Source organism: Podarcis tiliguerta (genome assembly GCF_965153285.1).
Source record: "Podarcis tiliguerta genome assembly, chromosome: 13".
Taxonomy (NCBI): Eukaryota; Metazoa; Chordata; class Lepidosauria; order Squamata; family Lacertidae; genus Podarcis; species Podarcis tiliguerta.
In genome coordinates, this window is record NC_139546.1 from 36,510,973 (window position 1) to 36,530,636 (window position 19,664).

Genomic DNA, 19,664 nt, shown 5'->3' on the forward strand with positions numbered 1-19,664 from the left:
ATATTTTGTGTGGGGTTGGTTTATTTATTTCAGTTGCAGGTTAATGTGGTAATGAGGATGGAACAGACTTGCAAATGAACACGTAAATTGGACATGCATGTCTGTCCATCAGCAGAGGGGGAAATACCACCCCTTTGAGGAGGGAGGGGCTGAGGAACTTCATTTCCACAATGTGTTTCGGAGATCAGCATCCCTGTCTTGCTGTCATGTCTACCAGGTGGTTTGCTCTGAGTCGACGGCTGCTCTAAAGGAGGAGGGAGATACGTTTTGGGTTGGGTGTTGTTGATGCGCTGTAGCAGTGGATCTACTTACTGCTTTCTGGCGGCAAAGCTCTTGCCAGATTGCAAAACTTGCTCACAGGCAGGGGGAAGGCATATCATGTGTTTGTGGCAGGGTAGGAGCTGTGCATCTGTTTCTCCCTCACAACAGCCCCCCTCGGTGATGCACAAGCAAGCAAACGCTAAACTTTGTGCTCTTGGGAGCTACTAGTAATATTACAAATGAATAAAGGAAAATGCAGCCTACATTCCTCACGGACTTAACTAAGAACTCAGTTTCGGGCGCTCCTCTTCAGAAGCCCTTGGAGGGCAAAGGGCCTTCCTCCCAGGCAAATCTGCTCCTACCTGCCTGTGCCTCTCCCTTGTTTCCACCTTGTCTCTTGCATGCAGGGACCCAGGATGCTGGGGAAGGCACAAGCCACCCCACCCACATTGCAGCAATGGTGACACACGGGCTCAGACTCTCTTAGCTAGCAAAGCAGCTTGAGTGCCTGCTCCAAGCTGCTGCCTGAGGAGCAATAGGATTAAAAAAGAATAAGCAGAGCTTTCTGCGAGTTGAAGGAGTGAAGAAAGAGGATGGCGCTTTGCTTACTGACTACCACAGCTAACAGCCCAGTCTCAAGAAGAAGGCCCCAGTGAGCGTAAAAGGACTTCCTCCCAGGTCAGGCCTGCCAGAAAGGAGAGAGATACTCGCCTGGAAATTTGAAGCAGCAGCAATTAAAGATATACGAGGCAAGGAGGTTTGGTGGCAGCGGCAGAGGAGGAGAATGGGATAACCTAAAAACCATGATAGCACAGCGGCATGTACAGTGGTACCTCAGGTTACATACGCTTCAGGTTACAGACTCCACTAACCCAGAAATAGTGCTTCAGGTTAAGAACTTTGCTTCAGGATGAGAACAGAAATCGTGCTCCGGCGGCGTGGCAGCAGCAGGAGGCCCCATTAGCTAAAGTGGTACCTCAGGTTAAGAACAGTTTCAGGTTAAGTACGGACCTCCAGAACGAATTAAGTACTTAACCCGAGGTACCACTGTACTTGATTTAGGAAGCCTTTTTGCATTGCTATTGGTTAGTGGAAAAGTAGTTTCTTGCTACAGGTCAGCAGATATGTCACCTGGACAGTAGAAACATGCGCTTCCTGTCAAAAAATGAAGGAGGCAGCAACCTATGGTACAAGGCGAGCTTTGAGGCAGTGCAGATGAGCTCATAGTGCCACATTGTCCTTGTCTAAAACAACTACACCATCTAGTGGACAGTCGGGACAGCTATTGCTGCTTTATTAGTTTGGGGAGGCAAAATTTTATAACCGGTCGCGACTGCAAATAAAGCAAAAGTCACCTGCAAGAGGAAAGGCAGACAAAACTGGCAAAAACAATTGTTCTTTTGTAGTAAAGAGAGGCACAGGATTATTGTGACACAGCAGCAAAAGAACACAAGAGAACTCCTTGCCTGGGGAACAAAATCTAGCATGTGAGGGGGAAAAGGAAAGGTCTGACCCTTTGTCCCTGAAAGGCTAGCTTTCTAAATGCAGGAAGCATTTTATTTTGTGGGGGATGGCTCAGACATACAACATCACCACCACCACTGCAGCTTGATATGAGCCAATCCAAGAAAACTTTAATTCTTCCAGTTGTACAAGCTAGCCCTCTGCTTTCTATCAGAGTGAGGAGCTCCTACTGTTCATTGCTCAAAGCATAAACCTGCACTGGAATCCTCCGTAGTGCTGATAGCTGGGATTCCTATATTATGTGAGAAGTGAATGGCAGCTTTTGTGTTAAAAAGAGTAAGCTGGTTCTCATAACAAAGGCTGGTGTATAAGGACGTTAGAACAGGGGAAATTCTGCGCCTAACGTTTCCCTCTCTGAAACCTTAAGGTTCCTGGTGGATTTCAGTTTGGAGTTCATCCCAAGGAAATCTGATCCCTGCGTCTTTCATCTTCTCCTGGTAGAGATGATGAAATGCAGCACTCTGCTCTGAAGTGAAATGATTTTTCCAATCTCCAGAAATCCCTGCAAAAAAAAAAAAAAAAAGGTTTGTAGGGGAATATGAGAGAGTTGGAGGGATCTTTTACTCTAGACGTACCGTCAAATATTGAACTGCAAGTAGTCCTGCCAAAGACTTTCTCCTCCCCGGCTTTCAGGGGTTTCTTACCTTTCCTGAGGAAGGGGCTGATCTTTTGGTTCATGATATCCTCAGGGACAAGGCTATAGTTCACCATCTTGTTTCCCTTCATGACTTGAAAAGAGGCATTCTCCACCACAGAGTCAACAGCAGGCACATCTAAGTCCTTGCCCAGAAACTGGCAGATGCGGAGAACGCTGCCCCGTAAGTCCTGGGAAGGGGAGATAGCAAGGGTTGGAAGGAGACTGCCAGGGCCTCAGAGTAGCCTAGAATGGCTTATGGGTCTGACCTGAGAGAGGACCAGGGGTTGAAGACTAAAGAAACCTGTTTTTTTTTCCTTAATAATTCACCTTCAGCAATTCATCATAGGTCAGAAGGAGAAAGTTTGCCTGGTCTTTGTAGGCCAGCCAGCTCTTGACATGATCAAACCAGGAGCCAAAGAGAACTAAAGAGAAACAGAGAGGGGATTTGTTTTGTGGTTTTAAAGAGCAGCAGCATGAAAAAAAAATGAAGGTTAAATTTAAAAAGATGCAATCCTACACACAGTCACTTGGAAGCAAGCACTATCAATTTCTTTGAGACTTATGAGGAAACTTGCATAGGATTGTTCTTTTGCTGTCTACAATATTGTCCACCAGGAGCCACAGTTTCAAACGAAGATTCAGGCATATATGGAAATAAGTGAATGAGAGAGATTGAAAGCTACTAATTCATCCTTCTCCATCTGGTTGTTTTGACTACAACACCCATCATCCCTGAGTGTTGGCTATGCTGGCTGAGGCTAATGGGAGTTGTAGTCCAAAACATCTGGAAGACACCAGGTTGGGGGAAGGTGATCTAAGTGAATCTATTTTTAACCAACAGCAGATTGTTAAGAACCTGCATAACTCAGCTGCAGAGGGGAGTTATGTGCTTTTGGGGGGAAGGGATCTGTGTGTGTGTGTGGTCACACCACACCCATTTGTGGCCACACCCACCATTGCCACCCTTCATTTAATTGGTTCCAGGTTAAGCGGGTTTGACAGGTTGGAACTTAGAACAGACCAATCAGACGTACGGATTGCATCTTTCACTTCCTTTGTAGGTGAGCAATGAGAATTACTAGGAAATCAAGACTATTGGCAGGATTGCCATGTGAGATTGAACAAAGCCAAAGGCCACAGCATAGGGACAATGTGTGGGTCCAGCCTGCCCTCAGCCAGCCCCCTTCCACCTGCCTCCTTATTAACAACCAGTCCAGGAGGTGAAACTGGCTGACAACCTCTTCCTTAGTCTCAGTGGTGCCTTTGTTGGTTTCAACAGAGAGGAGGGTGGAGACAAAACCAGAATTAACTTGATATAGCTATTGTTGGCTCTGGCTCTGCCTGCTATTGCTGCTAGCGCCACCTGCTGTCAGCCTCCCAGCCTTTCGACCAAGCAGCCCCAGCGGGGACCCAGGCTATGCCGCTTGTGACCCCTGACCCCGCCTACCAAATGTCAGGTCCCACTGCCCTTCCCAGAAAACCCACAGGCTCATGTACCTTCCCCCGAAACAAACTTCCTGATGAATTCCCCAAAATCCTCCTCGTGCTCCAGAAAGGAAGCCATCTTGGTATAATAAAAGAGCGAGACACAGACGTCCTTGGGGTCGCGGACGGTGTAAATGGCCTGGAAAAGAAAGGTTTGTCAGGCATTGGAATAACTGCCAATGGCTCTTCCTCATGCCATGAGGCAGGGTCTCTCCTAGGGAGGCTGGCAGCGAAGAAAATACCTCCCTTCCCAGGGGGTCACGAAGAAACTCTTTGGCGCTCTTCTGTCGATTAGGGTGACTCAATAGTCTCTGTGATGATGATTAGATTTATATACTGCCCTTCATCAAAAGATCTCAGTTCCACCCCGTGCACAGATTGGTTCCTTAGCATTGACAATGGTACCATGCCCCTTCTAATAATAATAATAATAATAATACGGTCATAACTCTTATTACGTTTGCTTCATGATACGTTTTTTCAGGTTGCGTCCTGCGGCAACCCAGAAGTACCAGAAAGGGTTACTTCTGGGTTTTGCCACTCGCGCATGCGCAGACGCGCAAAATGATGTCACAAGCATGCGCAGAAGCGGCGAATTGCAACCCACGCGTGCGCAGACACACAGACGCGGGTTGCGAATGGGGCTCTGGAACAGATCCCGTTCGCAACCAGACGTACCACTGCAATCCATTCTTTACCCTTGTCAGAGCTGGCTCCGGGTCCCAGCTCACCAAGGACCAACGCTAGCCGATAGTACAGTATCAAAGTCTTTATTGAAGAATAGTCTCCATTTACAAGTCTCAGCGTCCCAGCTCTACGTCTGGACTTTAGACCGGCGAAGCTCTGTCTGGGTCTCCGCCCCCTGTGCACCAGCTTAAGACTCTAATCTTACTCCACCTCTTCCTTCTCTCTCTCTTCCTCTGGGTCTTACTACCCCCCGGGGTCTCATTCCTCCTGGACTCTTCTGACGCAGAGCTTGACCCCTCTGACTCCTCCCCCTCTCTTCGGCGGGCTTTAGGACCTGGCTCCCTACCCGGGCTGCCCACCTTGCCGCCCTCCTGTACATTTGAACTTGGCGCGCGCGCGCGTTTAACTTTCCGGATGACCGTTTCCTCGCTCCCTGACGAGGGTGTGGTCACTCCTGCCTCACGTTCTCCCTCTGCCTGCGCGCTCCCTGATCCCGATGCCTTGGACTCCTCCCCCCTACTGCACTCTGGGGGGGACGCTGGTCCGGATTTCCAGCTGCTACTCTCTGAGTCCCCTCTGGCCCCTTCTTCCCGAGGTGTCCCCCTGGGCACTCCCCTTGCCCTGACCATGGGGGCCCCTTTCTGTGAATCCTCCGAGTCACTGGAGAGACTCAGAGACCTCGGACTACTGTCGTCGCTGACATTTCCTTCAGACTCCTCCCCCTCGCTCTCTGTTTCCTCCCTCTCCTGTGACTCTGCTCCTGAACCCCTGACATCCATCCCCCCCTCGAAGCCCCCCCTTCCCCCCTCCCCTTCCTCCGGCGGGGGTGCTGGGTGCTCCGTCGTTGTGGGGGTGAATGGTGGATACAGTTCGTCCCCCGTGGCGTGCATCCAGTTAGAGAAATCCGGCTCGTCCTCCGTGTCTTCGCCGACCTCGTTCTCCTCTGCTTCCATCTCCGTGCCGCCATGCTCGAACCCAACGTCCTCCCCCATCACGTCCATGTCCCTCTCACCCTCGTTCCCCTCTGGGTCCGTTGCCTGCCAAGGGCCCCTCAGCCACCTCTCCTCTCCTCGATTGTCCCACCAAAACGAGCGGTCTGAGGCAAACCCCGAGGGCGAGCCCTCCGGTGAACGTGTTTCTAATGCTGGTTCTTCGTCCGAGGTGAATCCCTGGAACGTGCTGGTAGAAAGCGTGGGTGTGAAAAGCCAGTCGTCGAAATACTCGGCTGGCATGGGCCTGTGTGGGAACAAGGCATGAAACTCCTCTTTGAGGAGAGGCTCGTCCAGGGCATAGTCCGGCACCCAACTGTTGGCGCTGGCCGGGGTACCTTCCCTTGCGAGAAAATATTCTACTCCCTCTTCCCCCCATCTCGAGTCCAAAATCTCTGTGACCTGGTTGATGGGTTCCCTTCTTGGCGACTCCCTCCTTGGGGGGATCTCCCTATACTGGTCTGGTGCCGTGCCCTGCGCCTGAAATCGGTGAGGTGCTTTGTAGGGCGTGAGCACCGACCTATGGAATACTGGGTGCATTCTGGATCCTTCCGGAAGTGTCAACCGGAAGGCCACCGGATTGATCTGTGCCTCAACTAGGTAAGGTCCTAGCTGCTTATGTCCGAGTTTCTTCTTAGCTAAGGATCTGGTCGGCACTGCGTGGGCCGCTAACCACACCCAGTCTCCCACCTGTATGTCTTCACCAACCCTCCTGTGCTTGTCAGCCTGCAGTTTGTATGCGTGCTTTGCAAGCTCTAACTGCCTCCTAAGCTGCTCGTGGACTTCCTGCAATTCCGCCGCCAAGACTTCCGCTGCCTGTGGCTCCCCCTCCCCCAGTCTCTCTAATCCCGGGAAGGTTCTGGGATGCCTCCCGTTGTTGGCGAAGAACGGCGTCACCCCTGTGGACACGTGCTTCGTGTTGTTGTAAGCGAACTCAGCGAGCGGCAGGTAGTCCACCCATGTCGTCGGCTGTTGATTTGCATAGCATCTCAGGTACTGCTGCATGATGGCGTTGACGCGCTCCGCTTGTCCGTTGGTCTGCGGGTGTCTCGCCGACGCTAGGTTGATCTTGACGTTCAGGAAACCCATCAGCTTCTGCCAGAAGCTCGAAATGAACTGGCGCCCCCTGTCGGACAAGATAGACCGTGGCAGTCCGTGCACCCTGAAGATGTGGTCTATGAACAGTTTGGCGGTCTGTTCTGCCGTGGCCACCTTCGCGCACGGAATGAAGTGGGCCATTTTAGTGAACATGTCCACCACCACTAGCACTGCCGTTTTACCCCTTGAGCTGGGTAAATCCGTGACAAAGTCCAGGGCCACCCTCTCCCACGGTTCGCTCGGAGTCTGCAGCGGTTCGAGCAGTCCCGCCGGAGGTTTGTGCACTGACTTGGCCCTTTGGCAGGTGTCGCACCTCGAGACGTACTCCGCGACTTCCCCCCGCATCTTGGGCCACCAAAAATCTCTGGCAACTAGTTCTGCCGTCTTCTCCTTGCCAAAGTGCCCGGCGGTGGGTGCGTCGTGTAACTGCTGCAGTACTTTCGCCCGGAGGTCGTCTCCCGGTACATAGAGTGCTCCTCTGCGGATGAGCAATCCGTCTCGTACTTGGAACCCGTCGTCCTTCACCGTGCCCTTGTGCACCTCCTCCATCTTGGCTTGTGCGAAGGGGTCCTCCTTCAGTGCTCGACGGACCGCCTCCAAGTCCACGGTTGCTGAAGCGCACGCCCACGCTTTCGGAGCGAAAATGTGCTTGGCCGCTGCTGGTGCCGCCTCTTCGAGGTATTGCGGCTTTCTGGACAGTGCATCCGCCATGATGTTGTTGTCGCCTGGGATGTATTCTATCCTGAAGTCGAAATCCGCAAAAAATTCCGCCCATCTGATGTGCCGCTGGTTCAGGAACCTTGCCGTGCGCCAGTACTCCAGGTTCTTATGATCCGTGCGAACCTGCACTGTGTGTTTGGCCCCGACGAGGAAGTGCCGCCACGCCTTGAATGCTGCATGAATGGCCAGCAACTCCCTGTCCCAGATGGTGTAGTTCTGCTCCGACTTGCTGAGCTTCCTAGAGTAGAAGGCACACGGTCTCCAGTCCCCATGCGGGTCCTCCTGCAACAGTACGGCGCCCACGGCTCTGTCTGAGGCGTCTGTTTCAACCCTCATCGGTTTGCTGGGATTCACATGCAGTAGCTGCCCTTCGGACGAGAAGAGACGCTTAAGGTTCTGAAAGGACTGCTCCGCTTGCTCCGTCCAGATGAACTTCTTCTTCTTAGAGCTGAGCGTGTCGGTAATGGCCGCCGTCTGCATCGCGAACCCCTTGATGAACTTGCGGTAAAAGTTGGCGAACCCCACAAACCGCTGGACCTCCTTCCGATTGCGCGGGCTCTTCCAGTCCAACACTGCGCGAACCTTGGCGCTGTCCATGGCAAGCCCCTTGTCCGACAGCTTGTAGCCCAGGAAATCCACCTCCTTCCTGTCGAACTGGCACTTCTCCAGCTTGGCATACAGCCGATGCTCCTGCAGTCTCTGCAGAACTTCCTTGACGTCACCTTCGTGGGTCTCCTCAGATTCTGAGAATATCAGGATGTCGTCCAAGAAGCAGACGCATGTCTTGTAGAGGAGACCCGCCAGGACGTGATGCATGAAGGCTTGAAAACAGTGGGCGCCATTTTGTAAACCGAAGGGCATAACTCTGTATTCATATGTGCCCAGGGGCGTGAACATGGCAGTCTTCCACTCGTCTCCTTCCCGTATGCGAATCAGGTTGTACGCCCCTCGCAGATCCAATTTTGTAAAAACGCGTCCTTTCCTCACCGTTGCCAGCAGGTCATCTATCTTGGGCATGGGAAAGGCCGTGGGCTTGGTCTTGGCATTTAAGAGCCTGAAATCAACTACAAGCCTCTTTTGGGGCGTGTCCCTTTTCTTCACAAAGAATACAGGACTGCCCCCCGCTGCCTTCGACTCCCGGATGAAACCGCGCTTCAAGTTGAGGTCTATGAACTCCTTGAGCTCCTGCAGCTCGTCCTCAGACATGGAATACAGTTTCCCGGCTGGCAGCGTCGCTCCTGGCAGGAGGTCAATCTTGCAGTCATAGGACCTGTGGGGAGGCAGCTTGTCCGCTTCCTTCTCGCAGAAAACCTCCAAAAACGCTGCGTACTTGCGCGGCACTGCTTGCAGCGTGCCTAATTGTAGCTGCGGGTCGTCCCCTCCTTCTTCCGGGCTAGGAAGGATGCAATGTTCCGCGCAATAGGAGGAGCCGAAGGTCAGTTGGCGCTGGTACCACGCCAATGCTGGGCTGTGCCTGTGCAGCCAACTCATGCCCAGGACTACAGGCGTGTCCGACAGGTGGGTGACATTAAAGCTGATGACTTCTCGGTGATTTCCAATCCGCATCACCATTGGTTGCGTTTGTTGCACCACCTGCCCCCCTAACAAGTCTCTGCCATCCACCGTGACAACGTTCAGGGGCAGTGTGGCTGGTAGCAGTGGTATATTGTGCTGCTGAATGAATTCCAGTCCTATAAAGTCAGCGTTACTGCCGGAGTCAATGGTGATCGGCACCTCCACAGTGCGTCCATTGGGCAGTTGGAGAGACGCTGTAAGCTGCACCACTGGTTTGGGTGGGAGGGGGTCTGTGGGTTGCAAAAGTGCTGGGGATTGTTTCATTGACTTGTCTGGCTGGACCCCAGTGCCTCTTCCTCCAGCCAGACTCCGTCGTTTAACTGTTGCTGCGTTTTCAATTGAGCTGCTTCTGCGACTGTTGCCGAGGCTGCAGTGTGCTTGTGGAGCCTCTGGGGACACTCTTTCGCCATGTGTTGAGCACTGTCGCAGATGTAGCACTTCCTGTTCCCTCTAGGAGGCTTCGTTTTGGCTGCTCCCGGTGTTAGGGCTCTGTTAGCTGACTGAGCCCTGGCACCTCCAATCTCCATCGGCTCTTCTCCCCCTCCCTGCGAGGGTGTGGAGTGCGCACGCGCTGCTTCTCTGGGAAAGAAGGGAGGTGCTCTGGCTGGTGCCCTTCCCCAACGCCCTTCTTCCCTGTTCCAAGGACGTTCTTCCAGATGCACCCCGATTTCCAGAGCCCTCTGGACTACTTGCTGGGTGCTCCTTGGTCTCTCCCCCCTTCCAATCTCCGCTTTTACATCTGCATTCAACCCCTCCCAAAAGAGGTCTCTGACTGGCGCAGAATCTTTTTCCCACCCCAGGGCATGAACCAATCCGAAAAAGCGTGTATGGTACTGCCGCACGCTGGCTTTGCCTTGTTTAAGTCCATGTATGTCCCTCCTGGCAATATCGACGTCTACCTTTGATAAAAAACATGAGTCCATTGCTTTAATAAAAGCCTTCGCATCTTGGAGCGCTGGATCATTGTCCCTCCATAGATTCCTCAGCCACGTTTTGGCTTCCCCATGCAAATGGGACAAGATAAACCCCACTTTCTCTCTCTCATCTCTAAAGTCTTTGTCAAGTAGATCCAGCGCAAACAGCAGGTCTGCTCTGAAGTTGGGGTACTGCTGCAAACTCCCGTCGAAATGCGATACAAGGCTGCCTCCCCTTCTCCCCAAGCCAATGCCTTCTGCCTTGGATCCCGTTTGCCCCTGTTTAGAAAGCACGTCCAACCTGACCTGGAGATCCCGGCAGGAGGTAACCATTTCCTCCTCTCTCTTCCTGGATGCAATTACCTCCGTGCTGAGTTGTGTCACCGCTTCTTGCAGGGCTTTTATCTGCTCTTCCGTCGTCATCTTGCCTGAGTTTTGTGAGCTCTGTAAGCACCCCTCCTCTGCCCTCGCTGCGTCGACTCACGTGGCGAGGTTCTTGGTGCCAAAACTTTAAAAATGAGACAGAGCGTACTGTCAGAGCTGGCTCCGGGTCCCAGCTCACCAAGGACCAACGCTAGCCGATAGTACAGTATCAAAGTCTTTATTGAAGAATAGTCTCCATTTACAAGTCTCAGCGTCCCAGCTCTACGTCTGGACTTTAGACCGGCGAAGCTCTGTCTGGGTCTCCGCCCCCTGTGCACCAGCTTAAGACTCTAATCTTACTCCACCTCTTCCTTCTCTCTCTCTTCCTCTGGGTCTTACTACCCCCCGGGGTCTCATTCCTCCTGGACTCTTCTGACGCAGAGCTTGACCCCTCTGACTCCTCCCCCTCTCTTCGGCGGGCTTTAGGACCTGGCTCCCTACCCGGGCTGCCCACCTTGCCGCCCTCCTGTACATTTGAACTTGGCGCGCGCGCGCGTTTAACTTTCCGGATGACCGTTTCCTCGCTCCCTGACGAGGGTGTGGTCACTCCTGCCTCACGTTCTCCCTCTGCCTGCGCGCTCCCTGATCCCGATGCCTTGGACTCCTCCCCCCTACTGCACTCTGGGGGGGACGCTGGTCCGGATTTCCAGCTGCTACTCTCTGAGTCCCCTCTGGCCCCTTCTTCCCGAGGTGTCCCCCTGGGCACTCCCCTTGCCCTGACCATGGGGGCCCCTTTCTGTGAATCCTCCGAGTCACTGGAGAGACTCAGAGACCTCGGACTACTGTCGTCGCTGACATTTCCTTCAGACTCCTCCCCCTCGCTCTCCGTTTCCTCCCTCTCCTGTGACTCTGCTCCTGAACCCCTGACAACCCTAATGTTCCAGGGCAGGTTACAACAATGAAAAACACCATATTAAAAACAGTTTGAAACAACTTACAATAATGGAAATAACGTGAGTACTAAAGCATACATCTCAGGTGTCAAAGGGCAGGGTAAAGCATAACTTAGGAGGTCTCCCTGGCCACCACCCTCTGAGCTTCTTCTTTTAAAAAATATATTTTTATTAAAGATTTCTTAGTTTACAAAAAATTCGTGCATTGTCTCGTTTTTCAAGTTGTGTTTTCTACAGATCAGTTTAATTTATTGTGAGATATTAGTGTTACATACAGTGTTGGGTTAGGAAGAAAAGAGGGGGAAAGAAGGGGAGGGAGGAATGATAACAGCCTTATTAGAAAAACTAACCAATAAACTGAAACTGACCTGGGGAGAAGTAGAAGAAGACACCTTCAACCCGGTATGGCTCCTCTTTGTCACATACACAGCCCAACAAGACAACGACAAGAATCCGGCGACGGCATATGAATCAATCTGGCTAAGCTGATCCAAACACACACACACACACACACACACACACAAACAAATCTCACCACAGCCAGCCAAAGACAACCAACCACCCCAACGTCTCTCACCACCAAGTAAATACAACAAGTGAATAGTAAGAGAACCCACACAAGTGACGCTGACACAAAACCCCACGTATACACTAAGTGGAAGAATAGAAGCATTGCCACCCAACCCGAGCCTCCGAGTTTCTGAGGAAACTGGGGTGACCAACAGAGCCCCCTCCTCTGTACCTTAGCACCCAAGAAGGTCCTAGACTCACCTTAGCCTGTGAGGTGAAGAACGATTCTGGAAAGATTGCTGTGGGTAAGTGAGAGGTTATGAGGCGGGGGCACGTTTGGTTCTCCAGGTATTTCACTGCTGTGACCTGTTCGATCCAGGGCACCCGTTCCCAGCAGGGTAGTGACCGTGAGCGAGTGGGGTCCCCATTGCTGTGGATCAAGGTGAGAATTTCCTTCATCCAAGTTGTTCCTGGGAAAGGACGAGAGATGAGCACCCTCTTGGCCTCTCCCCAAGGGAGTCCAGAGGGCATCTGCAGACGGGATTTTGAAATAAAAAAGAGCTATCTAGGTTAGTTAGCATCACCTCTCCTGTCCCCGTAACAGCTTGAGATGCAGCCAGTGGCGTAGCGTGGGGGGTGCAGGGGGGGCCGGCCGCACCGGCCGCAACATCTGGGGGGGGCGCACTCGCACTCGCAGCTCTCTGCCCCTACCTGGCTCACTCACTCTCTCTCACTGCAGTGCTGGCTGGGCGAATCCGATCCGAGCCGCCGGGTCGCCGCCCACTGTGGAGGGGAGGGTGCCAGGCGTGCGGTGCGGTGCGGAGAGACAGCGAGGGACTATCTGGGGGAGGGACAGTGCAGCGGGGGGGGCACAAATTACTTGCCTTGCCCCGGGTTTGGGGGCGCAAATTACTTGCCTTGCCCTGGGTGCTGACAACCCATGCTACGCCACTGGATGCAGCACAGCTCAACGGGTGCTGCTTTTGGAAAAGCTGACCTGTTTAATTTCTGCCTGTCCCGCAGCTGTTCAGAGTAAGAAACAGCCTTAACAGGCTGTTTTCCTGTAGAAGAGCATCAGCTGGGATTTGAGTATCTTCTAGATTCAAATAGAAAGAGTGGGGTAGACAAAAATGAGGGGATAGAGTTTGTCAGTCCAGAAACTCTGGGCAGGTGAGAGCCCAGGGGTGGGGTGTTGGGTTGCCTTGTTGTATTGTGCTGTGTGTGCTTTCAAATGGCTCACCAGATTTTGGATACGTGATGTTGAAGACGTCGCTGTCTTGCACCTGGAAGCTCCGATGGGCATACCGCACGCTGTCTTCACTGTGCACCAGAGCGGGGAGGGTTATTCCACCATACTCTATGGAGTGTGCAACCCGCCTGGCCATGGTCTTGGGATTGCGGGGAAGAAGTTGAAAAGAAGAAAACGCAAACGTGCATTTGTTTAATTGTTGCATTTATTTATTTCATGATTGCATGCTTTAATCTGATTTCAGTTCCTCGCTCATTTTAATATTGATAATATTTCCCCTACTGTTTTTTACTGTTGTGTCCTTTTTGCAAACCGCTTTGAGGTTTTGTTTTCTTCTGGTCTTCCTGTGCTCAGGGAAACGGTTACTGGAAAACACGAAGCAATTCATCCAGGCAGAGTCAAACCCTGGTTCCATGCCCCCACATTTACCCCTCTGGCTAGCTCAGTTGGTGGAACATGAGGCTCTTAATCTCAAAGTCATGGGTTCAAGCCTCATGTTGGGCAGAATATTCCTGCATTGCAGGGGGTTGGACTAGATGACCCTTGCGGTCCCTTCCAACTCTACTACTCTATGATTCTATATCCTGACTTTTTCTCCAAGCTGGTGGCTTACATGGTCCACCCCCTCTCCATTTTATCCTCACAACAATCCTGTGAGGTAGGTCAAGATTCGAACCTTGGTCTCCCAGGTCCTAGTTTTACACTCTTAATCATTACACCATACTGGCTTTCTGTGTGAATCTGGCCTAAAGGTCAGAGCGTGTAAGCCCCTACAGCCCTTTATTGTTTATTGAGTTGTTTTACTTGGGAAACTTGTGATTCTTAAAGTCAACAAAGTGGGTATTGTGACCCACAACTCGGGTACCATGTATAGCAGAGGATTCTGATGGTGGGTGAGGGTCAGATTATTCCAGGGAGCAGGAGAGGGGGCTGTCAGTATCTCCTGCCAGCATCCCCTGACTCAGGGAGGGAGTTCTCTGCAGTACCGCTACCTCCCCATCTTCAAAGAAACCACAGAAATGAGACGAGGGCCCTTTAACCAGCCAGGGAGGCGGAGCCTACCATCACCAGGTCTGGTCAGCCTATAGGGGGCTTCAGTTGCCTCCAGCTATCTGCAGGGGCAGCATCTCTGTTGGTTCATTTTACAGTGGTACCTTGGTTCTCAAACTTAATCTGTTCCGGAAGTCTGTTCCAGAACCAAAACGTTCTAAAACCAAGGCACGCTTTCCCATAGGAAGTAATGCAAAATGGGTTAATCCATTCCAGACTTTTAAAAACAACCCCTAAAACAGCAATTTATCATGAATTTTACTATCTAACAAGCCCATTGATCCATAAAATGAAAGCAATAAACAATGTACTGCAGTCACACATCAATCAATCAATCAATCAATCAGTAGCTGAACTGGGTTCCACACAGTCACAAAAAAGCCACAAAAACAGAAACGCAAAATAAATAGCAAAAACAGACAGACCTCAGCGTAACACTCAAAACAAAAGTGTGGCACTCAAAACAAAAGTGTGGCACTCAAATCATAAAGTGTAACACTCAAAACGGAGCACATTCAGCTTCCGAAAAATGTTCACAAACTGGAACACTTACTTCCGCGTTTGCAGTGTTTGGGTTCCAGGTTGTTTGAGTACCAAGGCGTTTGAGAACCAAGGTACCACTGTATAGGGAGCTGGCCAAGGTCCTGCAGGCAAAAGACGCCTCATGAGCCTCCAATGCCCACAGAACTGGACAGTGCTGGTTAGGAACACATGGAGCAGTCTTGCACCAAACCAGACCATGGGTCCATCTAGCATAGTACTGTCTACACTGGCTGGCAGTGGCTCTCCAGGGTTTCAGGCAGGAGTCCTTAAATCCACCACATGCAGTTGCTGGGAATTGAAGCTGGGACCACCTGCATGAAAAGCTGATGCTCTAACACCTTGCAGCTTCATCAGCTGGGGTTCCCACTTGTTTACTGGCAGGGGGAGGGCTCCTGGCCGGCGCAGAGTTGCCGCACTTGCAGAGGAGGAGGAAAGCAGGGGCAAAAAGAAGCACACAGGCCTCGGGGTCCACTGTCCTGTGCCAGAGGCCTAACAATCCTGCAAAAGTCAAAGCTCTAACCCAGGCGTAGGCAAACTCGCCCTCCAGATGTTTAGGGACTACAACTCCCATCATCCCTGACCACTGGTCCTGTTAGCTAGGGAACGTGGGAGTTGTAGTCCCAAAACATCTGGAGGGCCGAGTTTGCCTATGCCTGGTTTAAGGTATCAAAAATAAATGTTCACAAATACACAGCCTGGGTGCAAATGCACAGGTACATAAACCATATTCTGAAATGGTCCAGGTAAGAAATCCTGAAGCAATTTTGACTCTCCAAAATGAGCCCAAATATTTCCCTGTGGTAGAAGCAAGTGTTGGATTTTCTCTCTGAGAGAGAATCATTTGTTCCAGAAACAGAGAAGAACAGAGAAGAAGTTTCAAGAAGCAGCAGAAGGCTGAGATTATTTTGTCTATGCAAGGACACTTTCAGTGGGAACTGTTCTTGGGACATGTGCAGTGTGCCAAGCAAATGTTCTCCCACATTTCCCCATCACTTTCCTTACTGCAAAATTACTGGGTTGGGAGAGGGTTGCCCAAGAGCTCCAAAGCAACTCTGGTGGTGAATTGCAAACTGAATTTGCCAGGATGCCACTGAATCCTGCCGGAAAACAGCATTATTCTGACAGTGCCCCCGCTGAACTAACTGAGCTAAAAGCTGAACTATTTAACTTGGACTGAGGCTCGGGCTTAACGTTCCCATTTACATGTTGCATTTAATAACCTAAACTGAGCTTGACCCAAAAGCTAAGCCCATTTGAAACTGGCTCAGGAGCAGGGAGTGGGAGCAGCAAGGAAGATCAACTCTGAGCTTTCAACAGTTAGGATCACATACCCTCCAACATTTCTCTGATGAAAATAGGGACATCCTATTCCATAATGATGCTGGTGATGATTATGATATAGTATTTACACCCTGCACATCTGACTAGGTTGCCCCAGCCACTCTGGGTGGCTTCCAACATATATGAAAAACATAACGAAACATTAAACATTTTAAAAATTCCTACAGGGCTACCTTCAGATATCTTCTAAATGTTGTATAGTTACTTATCTCCTTAGCTCGGGGATTGCATAACCATATCCTCCAACATTTCTCTGATAAAAATAGGGATGTCCTAAGGAAAAGCTTAGGACATTCCAGGATCAAATCAGAAACTGGGATGGCTTTGTAAATCCGGGAGTGTCCCTGGAAAATAGGAACACTTGGAGGGTCTGGGATGATGGTCAAAGGAGGGGAAGGGGACACAGCTGTTTGTGAAGGCTTCTCTATTTGATCAACCCTTTGCAGTTTCCATGGGAGAAAACACTCACCTGTTGCTTCTCCTTTCGCAGGCCCAGATCCCCAGCAGCAGAACCTGCTTTACTGACTCCTGGTAGCATGATCTCTGCAGAGGGGCGGGAATCCAGGCCACTCACTGAAAGACACACAAAAGGAGACTTTGTTCTTTGTGGAGGGAAGGCTAGAGGGAGGCAGCAGAGCAAAACCAAGGCCACATATTTTGATAGGCAGCTCTCCTTTGCCTCATAGAAATAAAAGATTAGCCCAGACATGTGTGACCATATGTCTCCACCACAGCCAGCTCCTATCCTCACACCGCTTCCTTCTTAATCACTGAAAAATAATTGTGTGTGTGTGTGTGTGTGTGTGTTTTCTCAGTTGTTCTTCTTGGCCGTGAAAGGCAATGCATGTACAATGCATCTGTCTTGTAAAGACGGCTTGGTGCCCTAACCCCCACCTGCAGCCTAGCCCCCAAACCTCCTATAGTGCTCTCCCCTTCCAAAGAACTAAGAAGTTCTGAATTTCCACTCCTTATCTCGAAAACGTTACTGGTGAAACCAGGAATCCTGACTTCACCTAAGTCTGGGTGAGTGAGAATCCTTTTTACTGCCTGAGGGCTCGTTTTCCATCTGGGTCATGTTTTAATTTGTTTGTCATTCATTCATTCATTCCCCATGCCACACATAATTTTATACACTTCTATCATGTTGCCTCTTACTGGCCTTTTCTCTAAACTAAAAAACAACAAACCTACTTTCATCTGAAATCCACTTCCCTACAAATTCTCCTCATTGGATTTAAGTTCTGCTCTTCAGAGAAACAAAAAGCAAGTCTGCTCTATCTTCTGCATGACAACCCTTAGTTGAAGACAGCGATTGTGTTTCCCCTGAACCATAGTTTACAGTTCAAATGGCACACTGCACTATGGTTACACTAAAGTGGAAGGGGGAAGCTTCTGATCTCCACACCGGAGGAACAGGGGAATGTAGACAAAGTGGGGCAAGGAGGCCGGGCTCATGTCCCTAATGCTAAACCATGGAGAGCATTCACTCATTCAGCAGAGAGCCCTCAGGTGCTAAGTAACCAAACAAAGACTAAATCAAGGTAACCACCCCCAGAATGTGAAGGCAGTGAGAGATTTTACTTTTTTGGGCTCCATGATCACTGCAGATGGTGAGAGCAGTCACAAAATTAAAAGACTCCTGCTTCTTGGGAGAAAAGCGATGAGAAACCTAGACAGCATCTTAAAAAGCAGAGACATCACCTTGCCGACAAAGGTCCGTATAGTTAAAGCTATGGTTTTCCCAGTAGTGATGTATGGAAGTGAGAGCTGGACCATAAAGAAGGCTGATCGCCAAAGAATTGATGCTTTTGAATTATGGTGCTGGAGGAGACTCTTGAGAGTCCCATGGACTGCAAGAAGATCAAACCTCTCCATTCTGAAGGAAATCAGCCCTGAGTGCTCACTGGAAGGACAGATCCTGAAGCTGAGGCTCCAATACTTTGGCCACCTCATGAGAAGAGAAGACTCCCTGGAAAAGACCCTGATGTTGGGGAAAATGGAGGGTACAAGGAGAAGGGGACAACAGAGGATGAGATTCTCGAAGCTACTAACATGAGTTTAACCAGGAGGCAGTGGAAGACAGGAGTGCCTGGCGTGCTCTGGTCCATGGGGTCACGAAGAGTTGGACATGACTAAACAACAACAACAAAGTTCACATCTAGTTAAGTCTCTGCTCCTCTGAGGCTACTTCCTACATCCATTCCCCTCTTGACTGGACTCCCTTACCTTTAATAGCTGCAGAATATAGAGCAATTCAACAGGTGCTGCTGCTGCTGCTACTGCTCTCCCCCACCCCCCTTTTGCGAACTGGCTGCATTTCTGCTTGTTATGCAGCAACTAAAACCACAGGCACTCTGCCAGGAATAAACAGTTGGCAACCCTTGTCCACTTTTCATTTAACGGTCTATTAGAGCACTCAGCCTGCCTGGCTTTCAGAAAACCCAGGAGTTCTCCTAGCTTTCATCTTTATTGTAAACTGCCCCCCTCTCTCTGAGGGTCTCCCCCCCCCGCCCCCCCCATTTTGGCCCACTGCACATAATGATTTCCTCTAGAAAAAGCCACCTAGGCAGTGTTTTTCTCTCTCTGTAACAACCTCCAGCTCCCTTCCCAGAGCATCTCAAACTCCGCGAGTTCTCTCTGCCCTCCCCTTCCCATAACCTACTAAATTTCACTTCATCCCCAGTGGACCCAGGAGTCCTGATTTTGCGATAACCAATCCAAGGAGGGCAGCGCTGGGCGGGACTTCCCTTTGAATAAACTTGCAAGCGTTGCCTCCTTTGCCAGGGGAGCCTTCGCCGTTAAGGTGGCACCGCGGAGATGCCCCTCGGATCTCCTCATTTCCCAGCCAGAGGAGGTGCCCAGCTTGGCCGGAGTTCTGCACATTTGGCCGGTTGCCAGAAGGAGAGGATGCGAAGCCAGGGAATGAGTGGAGGGAAGTCTCCCTCCGAGCCATCCAAAGTCACATCTCACCCTGAAGATGCCCAGGGGGCTCCTTTTCAGGAAATTTATGCAGGGCGTAAATCTAATCCATGAGGATGGTTGGTGCGCCAGGATTTGCCCCTGGGTGCGATCCAGCTGTTTTTGGACTACAACTGCCATCAGGAGGCGCTGGCAGGGGATGATGGGAGTTGTAGTCTAAAACAGCTGGAAGGCACACAGTGAGCAAAGGCTGCCCTAAAAGAATCATTAGAGGCCTGCAGCAAAAACAAAGATAAGCTGTTCTGGTTTAAAGCAGTACAGTGGTACCTCAGGTTACAGACGCTTCAGGTTAAAAGGACTCCTGGCCATTAGGTCCAGTCATGGCTGACTCTGGGGTTGTGGCGCTCATCTCGCTTTATTGGCCGAGGGAGCCAGCGTACAGCTTCTGGGTCATGTGGCCAGCATGACTGGCGAACCAGAGCAGCGCATGCTTCGGGTTACAGACTCCGCTAACCCAGAAATAGTACCTCGGGTTAAGAACTTTGCTTCGGCATGAGAACAGAAATCGTGTGGCAGTAGCGTGGGGCCCCATTAGCTGAAGTGGTACCTCAGATTAAGAACAGTTTCAGGTACCACTGTACAGTGGTACCACGGTTTAAGTACTTAATTTGTTCCGGAGGTCCGTTCTTAACCTGAAACTGTTCTTAACCTGAAGCACCACTTTAGCTAATGGGGCCAGCTGCTGCTGAGTCACAGGAGTTCAGACAGTTGGTGTCAGACTATTTATTGCCTCCGGGGCAGTTCAAGGACAGCTTATGAACCTCCTTGATCCTTGCAAATAGTTGC

General features: G+C 50.9%; 1 protein-coding gene across 3 annotated transcripts; it reads right to left on the bottom strand.

Annotated features, from left to right (window-relative positions):
• Positions 1-1,529: 1,529 nt before the first annotated feature.
• On the bottom strand, positions 1,530-18,640 carry LOC310662382 (sulfotransferase 2B1-like). 3 transcript variants are annotated; one of them, XM_083409260.1, is made up of 8 exons: positions 18,562-18,640; positions 16,369-16,472; positions 12,957-13,104; positions 11,978-12,186; positions 3,920-4,046; positions 2,750-2,844; positions 2,430-2,610; positions 1,530-2,287 (listed from the first exon to the last, which is right to left on the bottom strand). In XM_083409260.1, coding segments are annotated over exons 1-8 (1,005 nt in total). In that variant the 5' UTR covers positions 18,563-18,640; the 3' UTR covers positions 1,530-2,147. The 3 variants fall into 3 exon arrangements, with proteins under 3 accessions (XP_083265386.1, XP_083265387.1, XP_083265388.1); XM_083409261.1 differs by lacking the exon at positions 18,562-18,640 and adding an exon at positions 18,126-18,143; XM_083409262.1 differs by lacking the exon at positions 18,562-18,640 and adding an exon at positions 14,569-14,659 and having other exon boundaries at positions 16,369-16,463.
• Positions 18,641-19,664: the final 1,024 nt, after the last annotated feature.

What these genes read in the sequence shown, in the direction of transcription:
- LOC310662382 (XM_083409260.1), bottom strand. An exon ending in CATCACGTATCCAAAATCTG is followed by an intron (nt 12,187 to 12,956) that starts GTGAGCCATTTG and finishes GTCCTTTCCCAG; the next exon opens with GAACAACTTGGATGAAGGAA. An exon ending in CAGCCCCTTCCTCAGGAAAG is followed by an intron (nt 2,288 to 2,429) that starts GTAAGAAACCCC and finishes TTTTTTTTGCAG; the next exon opens with GGATTTCTGGAGATTGGAAA.